Source organism: Nothoprocta perdicaria, unplaced genomic scaffold, assembly GCF_003342845.1.
Source record: "Nothoprocta perdicaria isolate Ctin4 unplaced genomic scaffold, notPer1 scaffold_262, whole genome shotgun sequence".
Classification (NCBI taxonomy): domain Eukaryota; kingdom Metazoa; phylum Chordata; class Aves; order Tinamiformes; family Tinamidae; genus Nothoprocta; species Nothoprocta perdicaria.
In genome coordinates, this window is record NW_020455491.1 from 883,081 (window position 1) to 891,051 (window position 7,971).

At 43.5% G+C, this 7,971-nt stretch overlaps 1 protein-coding gene across 6 annotated transcripts in view; it reads right to left on the minus strand.

The window, feature by feature from the left end:
• Positions 1–85, minus strand: part of DOCK7 (dedicator of cytokinesis 7) — a 96,571-nt gene extending 96,486 nt beyond the window's left edge. For all 6 annotated transcript variants that reach the window (XM_026040724.1, XM_026040723.1, XM_026040722.1 and 3 more), the window contains exon 1: positions 33–85. In XM_026040724.1, the coding sequence (XP_025896509.1) occupies positions 33–70 (38 nt within the window). In that variant the 5' untranslated portion in view covers positions 71–85. The remainder of the gene's footprint in view (positions 1–32) is intronic.
• Between the last annotated feature and the right edge of the window lie 7,886 nt (positions 86–7,971).

Here is a 7,971-nt window from a genome sequence, read left to right on the forward strand (position 1 = left end):
CGCCCCCGCTCCGCGGCGCCGCTCCGCGCTACCTGCTGATCTTCTGCGCGAAGGCGCGGCGCTCCGCCATGGCCGCGCTGCCGCCGCTCCGCGCAGCCCKGCGCGCCGTAATGCTCCGCGCACGCACGCACGGCGCTCCCCCACCCCCGCAGCGCCCGCCTCGCCGCCTCCTCCTCCGCCCTTCTCGGCGCCGAGGGGCCGCTCCTCGCAGACATACGGCGGGGCGGGCGGCCGCGGCGCGGTGAGGAGTTATTGTCCCCGCGCGGGGCCGGGCCGGGCACGGAGCCAGAACCGGAGCCAGGGGCGGGCCCGGCCCGGCCCTTTCCCCCCMGCCCCGGGCCCGGCCTCCCCTCGCCCACCCCGCGCCCTGAGGGGCCCCTGGTGCGGAGGGCCCRAGATGGTGCCCACAGGGCGGGCTGGGGGCTCCGCTGGGAGCTGCYCCTCCTTGCTCTGCTCCTGCCTCCCCTTGTTGGTTTTGTTTCCCCTCCTAAAAGGGGGTTGTGCAAAGCCGCCCCTGGGCTCTCCTCCACCTGCACCTCAGGGCTCCCCACTCCAGCAGCAACACGGGCACTTGGCCGAACCCTGGGCTCTGCTCATCCTGCTGGGTAGCAGCTTCTCCCTGAAACAGGGAAAAAATCCTCCTTTCCCCAGCAGAGCAACAGCCGCCCTTCCATCCTGCCCAGGCATAGCTATTCCATATGCAAGCGGTATCCGAGGTGGCACTTTTAGCAGGAAGAGGCGGCAAAGGGAGCTAAAAGACTATTCTGGTACCCCTCAAAAGAAGGCTGAACTGTTACCTGGGTCTCTTCTAGCAGATACTGCCACACCACGTATGCTGTGCATTAATCTAAACCGGGGGACTATTAATAGCAGGGGAGGAAGTGTCCCCAAGTCGTGAATGTTAATTCACCTGCTTCCATCTGTTTGCATTGTGTGAATGTTTCTGGCACGCTGCGGCTGCCATCCAAGTGCACCCAGTTGTTTTTCCACTGGGAGAAGCTACAGATCTCCAGCTGCGTACAATTATTCTGCTTTTGTGCTTGTGTGTGACTATACAGGGGGTAGCAAGCCCTGAAATCTGCAAATGTGTATGTGTGTGAGTAATCCCACTGGAGTTAATCAGGCTCCTTGCATTTATAAAGCACATGCAGTGTGGAGAAGCTTGTGGCCTACTCCTGAAACGTGCCCTTGTGCGTAAGGCAGATGCACACGGGCACGTGCGCGCAGATGGAGACACTGCAAAGCAAAGAGCTTCTGTCTGTCCCAAGAAAGGGCTTCTTTTCCCAAACAGGGTGGGGAGGAAATATTTAGAAGCAGACCTCCCAAGACAARGATTTTTCCTCTTGAGTTCCTGCCTGTATAGTAGAAGCGCATGCAGGCTAATTCCATCACATAGGCAATGGGGTTATCCTGTCCACTCTATCTACATCCCTACATAGGAGGAACTTTTACATGCGTGGGTGCTCACAGGATCAGACTTAGCATGAGGGACCCTCAGAAATATTCCTTCTTTCCCAATGCCCATCCAGTATGGAAATTCCAAAATGTCATCAGTTTGGGATGGAGGATGGCTTAATGGCAAACAGTCCTGCTTAACGGCAAACATCACTTCCCAGCTCTTACATACCAAAACTAGAAATCCAGCATTTCTGAGAAGGGAAATCTCTGTCACTGCAAGAGGTGCAAAGAATGGTGATGCCTATACAGCCCTGATAGACAGAGTGCAAAATATCTAAGATTGACCAAGAAATCCACTAGATTTAGTTTTCATTCATCTCTCCTGCCAGTTACTACTACAGTTACTACTGACAGAGGAACCTGGCTGGATTTACTGGCAGGACATACAAAGCTGGCTCGCTATTATYCCCCAAATCTAAGTTTCGCATATTTAAAACATTTCCACACCTCAAGTTCACAGAATCACAGAATCACAGCATGGTTGAGGTTGGAAGGAACCTCTAGAGATCATCTAGTTCAGCTCCTCTGCTCCAGCAGGGACACCCAGAGCACGTGGCACAGGGTCTCATCCAGGTGGGAATCCAGGTGGTTTCACATGTTAGTGTGCTGTTTAAAGCTGGAGGGTACATTTCAAAATGCAGTAATGGCACAGGAGACTTCAGGCTGAATGATGGGCAGGGATGGCAGCTTGAAACCTCTAGCAGGGCACCTATCACCCAGCCTACCCAGGCGTTGGAACTGCATGCCAGACCTGCATCACTGTTCCTGCATYACTGCAGGGTGCAGCACAGGGGCTTGAGCCTTTGATGTCACTCTTGCTGGTCTGTCAGAGCCTTATTCTTCCTCGACTTTTTCTGCAGCTTTTTGCTCGGCGAGATGAGCCCTGGCAGGTTTGATCCCAGCAGTTTCAGAGGTCACCATTCTGTCCACTCTGATTCTGTGCTGGGGACTACCAGCAGAAGGGCAGTCGGATGAGATGTATGCCTGCACCTCAGCCACGCCAGACAGATGTGCTCTGACATCTGGAAATTCAAGGAAGGAAAGGCCATGTGTGGATAACAGAGTTTGAACCTGCTGAGGTGGGGACACATCCTGCCTGCCATCCTTGCCAGAGATACTGTAGCATCTCACTGGAAAGACAGTCAGCTTTCAAAATACTGCAGTGGTGTTTTCCTGTCTGTCCCCAATGTCTCAACCTCTCAAATCCGCCTTGAAATAAGAGTTTAGATGCACTTTTGACAATTGACCTTGTAATACAGGTGTTTGTGGTACCTGTTAGAATGACTCCCCTTGTTGATCTTGCTGCTTCACTAAGTAGAGCTAAAAGCACTCCTCTCAAGCCAATAGCCATAAAACTTAACCCATGCTACTGAGCAGTATGAAATGTCGCTACAAATATACAGCAAATATTCATTGCTTCTCTGCAATTTCATCTCTCACAGAAAGACCAGCTCTTTCTTCACTCATTAAAGCTCTCACATGCCTTCAGTGGGAGGGTATCAAATTGCAGATAAACAGGCTTTTTCTAGATAGTTGGTATAAACGTGAACAAAATCTCTCAAATCAGTGAACTTTACCAAGTGAAATTCAGAAAAAAATAAACCTAAACATTTCTGGATACTTTTCACATAGCAGCATCCCCGTAACAATCTACGAAGTTTGTGCATACAGGTTTAAATGCAAAGAGATTGGTGAGGCTGGCAGAAATTTATACGTGACCTTGTGAAGAGAACCATGAGCTCATTAGATGGACTCAAAAGTTTGCAGCGCGTGGAACATTAACTAAAAGAAATGGAGAAAAAAAATGCGAGAAAAAAAAAGGTAGCCTTTTACTAGCATATTTCCAATAATGCCAAACACTAAAATTTATGGTATCAGCAAATCTTGTCTCTATGTTGCTGACAAGTCAACATGATTGATCTTGTGGAGGTAGCCAGGCTGTTTTGAGTTGAAAGGAGCATGCTGCCACTGACAGACACTGCCAGTTCCATGATCCTTATGCTTCTGCTTTCTCATCTTAAAAGCAGAGAGAATTATTTGAATGTAACATTTTGTCTGAAGAAACAAACTCATGCTGAAGAAACTCACTCATGTGACCAACTGGACACACAGAYAAATTTAGAATTTCAGCCTATGAAATAGTTTTTCTCAGATATCTCTGTAGGGAATCTTTYTCTGATTCAAAGACAACTTTTCTGTGGTAAATTTTCCTAGAGTAGAAAACTGAACTATTTTCTTTTAATTGGGGTGAAATTGTCTGCAATTCATGATATATTTGGAGTGCTACGCTGTTTACTTTTCAGGAAGTTGTTTGTGCATATGTATTGTCCTCAAGGGTGACTAGTATCTCAGAATTAGGATGAAGACAAATCAAGGGTAACTTCAGTGTGTACACTACAATTAACACTTCCATATGGCCCAACTTAATTTAAATTAATGTTTGCATGGAGGTTACATATTCCCAGTAACCAATGTAAAGCATGCAGCTTTATCAGCACTATGAGGATAATGAATAGTTACTCTGCCTTAACATACTACAATCCTTAATCATGTTTTAGGAAGCAGGGAAGAAACCTAGGTTGGTCTACATACGATTCCAATCATGGAATGAATCAGCTGTTGAAAGATGATCACAGCCAAGTTAAGAGTGAATGATGGCTGTAGTGCGACTGGAACCAAGCAAACACTTGTGCATTCTGGACAGGATTCCAGCAGTAAAGAAGTATAGGTGAATATTACCAAAAAGGAGTTAGTTTGCTTGTATAGTTCTCATCAATAAGGTATCTGATGTTCCAGGTAGGAAGTCTGTGAGAAGCCAGGGTGTGATCTTCATTGTCCTGGACACATTAGTGCTCTGCCATGACAAAGACATAAGCATATGTTAAGCTAGGAGTTGAGGAACACTGTTCCTTCCTAGTTACTGCCCTCCTCTCTCTCACACTGAAGGAGCGTGAATAAAGAAGCACTTCAATCTGTTCAGAATAGCACTTGCCCATAAACCACACACACAATTAAAGCAACTAAAATGCCTCTTTAAGAAATAATTTTTACTTTGTTAAAATTAGATTTGTCAAAGACATGCTAGGAATACAGAGAAAACTCACTGAGCCTGATAATCATAAATTTAGGTCCTGCACAAGAAAAATATTTTCGATTGCACCCACAAAACGTTCTATAGAAAGCAAACAGATTGTGGGCCTTGTTTCTTAGCAATCTATTTACTCAGTCCATTGCTTCTTTGTCCTTCTTACGTAAACTTCCTCAAGCACATTGAAAATATGTTTCCACTGAAAGTGACCCAGCATAATTCAATAAACAATGAAGTAAATATGGGACTGTAAATTAAGAGAGCCATCTGCTGGCAGCTATGTGGAATGCTCTAAATTCAGCAGGGGCCAAATCTCTGCCCCTCTCATGGAAGTAATTTCTTTTAAGTCAACGACCTGCCCCTGGGTAACCACTACACAAGCGTAATTATCTTTTCAAGACACATATGGTAAAGAGGGCAGATGCAACACTTGAAGGAGCAGCCTTGTTTGGCTAGCGTCCAGAGGGTCTTTCTCCTGAGTGGCTGAGAATCTAAGGATAACAGAGTAAAGGAGACAGAATTCCCTGAATGCCTGCAAGCTTCAGTACATCTCTTGCAGCTATGGTATCTCTTTTAGAGTTTGACWGAAGTCAAGCATAGAAAAAGTAATGATAGCAGAGCTGGAAGCAAAACCAAGGTGCCTCAAGTGTTTCAAAGATCAGTTTTAGAGGAAATCACGCTCTTCATCCCAGCCATCAGAAGATCACAAAGAATCCACACAGTAGGCATGAGAGATGCTTTGTTTTTCTGGATATAAAATCAAACCATATCAGCTACTATATGAGGCAGAATARCTATGTATAAAACAGTCTTCTGTCTAGCACAAAACTGCCTAGCCTGAGAGCTCAGCCCATGGGAGGATCAGGTTTCCTCTCTTGGAGAGAGTCACTGTAGTTCCTTGAGGATCTCCTGAGCACAAGGAAACAGCATCAGTGTGGCATTCCTCCCCTTCTTTTGACTTACCTCCATTGCTTTAGGAGATACAGCTGKAGCCACCAGCAGGCACTGGACAGAYCTGTGCRTCTATTGCAGGAAAAGCTCTTCTGGAAAGAGAAAWGGGAACTTCATTCCTTCAGTGTACTGCCTTGCTGCAGCAGTGTTGACTCTGCATGGTTAAYGTCACATGTTCATATGATGTCTGCTTTGCTTTTGCCTTCAGTCTTTGCCTCCCAGCATTACTTCCTTATTTCATTTTGATAGATTGGTTCTTAAAATAAATCTTCTCAGACATGGACTCCCAGTATTCCCTGATGAAATTTCACTGATTCACTAATGTTTATCATTTTCTACTACTGTTTATGTTTCTAACCTGAATACTCTTTTCAATTTCTCCCAAAATTATCTGTAAATGCCACTAATGTGTCTTTATCTCATCTCCCAGATCTTTAACCAACGTTTTAAATTAAAGCTAGTATTGACAGAGATTCTTACAGTATCGAATCAGAGTCTTCTTTTTCCTAGCCTAAACTTGGGATAATACAAAATATTAAAAAAGTGAGGGTTAGAAAACTTCATYATCTTTTTGGACAGAGCCAGTGTGACAAGCAGAAACATATGCTGGCTGTTCCACAAACAGATTGACATACCAGGCACATTTAAGAAAAATCACTTTTGGGGAGATATGTGAGWTTATCTTGAAAAAGGATCTCAGGGCCACATGTAGCAGAGAGCATAGTCACCATCACAGTCTGTATGTGCAGCTGGGAACATTTCAAGATGCAGCTTAAGAGAATCCTTCGCTCCCCGAAGCGATCCCTCAAATACACATGCTTCCTTGTGGCTTTACTAAATGTACACATTGACTACTAAGCTTCAAGATCCCAACTTCTTTAGGAGACCCATGGCATTCTGGAGTAACGGGTTTGCCTGACAGACAAAACACTCATCACAGCTCTTAGCTTTTAATCAATAATCAATAGCTTTTAATCAATCGATTAAATCACTACCATTTATCTAACCATTCTATTCCCAACAGCTGTGTTAGGCAGTGCAAACAATCCTTCTACAAACAAATCCGAGGTTTTCTGTTCTTAAATAGGTCGTGGCAACCTTGGTGTCTATTTTAACCAGCAGTTCTATGAGCAACAGAATTAGCAAAGTCTGGATTCCACTGTTCTCTGTCCCTTTGTACCATTCCACACTCTCTCTTTATATGAGCAGCTACTCATACAAAAACTGCAGGTGTTTAATATCTCCTAGCCCCTGTAAACTTGGTTAAATTGCAGAGAGGTTTCAAAACTTTCCAGAGGGGAACAGATCACAGATGGCTAACTTCTCTAGGAAATGAAACTCAAAATACACAAGGAAGAATTCCCTCCTCCATAACTCCTTGACCCAAGGTCTTGTCTATTTACACAAGAAATGGATGTTTTAAAAAGCACGTATTGTTGGCCAAATGTGTAATGAGCTTTTCTAAGTATACTGTAGATTATTGATGACTGCTAGACACAAATGCTGAGATATCTTGCCAGAGACCATTCACGAAGCTAATGACAGATATGGAGTAGAAGCTTAATTCCCTAGAATTCCGTATTACTCAGTATTTTTTTTTGACATTGTTATTATCTTCAACAATATCCAATATTATCTGTCAATATTATCTTCCTAGTCTGCAGTATTTGTATCATTACGTAAATATTATGTAACTATGGCATCTGAAAGAGCCATTCAGTGAATAGTACCTTCAYTGACTTTTGTCTTGACTTTGATGTTTGCACTACTTGCTTAGTATTACTAAAAATAAAAATAATAATAATTTATGTTTTCTAAGAACATGAACAGAGATTTTTAAGTATTTTCTTGACAGTATATAACTTAGCAGCAGTAGAGCTCAAATTTGCATTTTGACTGTAATGTTCAAAGGGGAAACCCCATGACTTTCATTAGAAGTTTGCAGAATACAGTAGGTTCTTCCCTCTTTGTAGYCTTTCCCACCAAAAATGGGAATTAGCAAGTGTGAAGAGAACTGTCTCTTGATATGTAGTTATTTATAGTTGTCTGGGTAATTTTTTTGTAATCACAATAGGTATATTCTCTGTCATAACCTGACTGCCYGAGGGACTTATATTTTCCAGGTAGTATGTTGTGTGCCCTATCAAATCAGGACACAATTATTAAATTTCAGAGCAGGATTATTATTAAAAAATAATTATTGAAATTATTAATTTCAGAGCAAGCAGCTCATTTCTGGTGAGTGAACAGTCACTTCTCATCGACTAAATAACTTATTTGTTCACAGTTTAGCTAAATCCAAGCTACGCTACATTTTCAGCTCTCAATATGAGAGACCTCGGGGAAACGGATAGATACAGGGACAAAGATATTTCAACTGCCTTTGAAAATAAAAGCGAAGATGATACTTTGGAGATATATTGTTATTTCTAATATATATTAATGAGCTGATTATAAAAAAAAAAAAAAAAAAA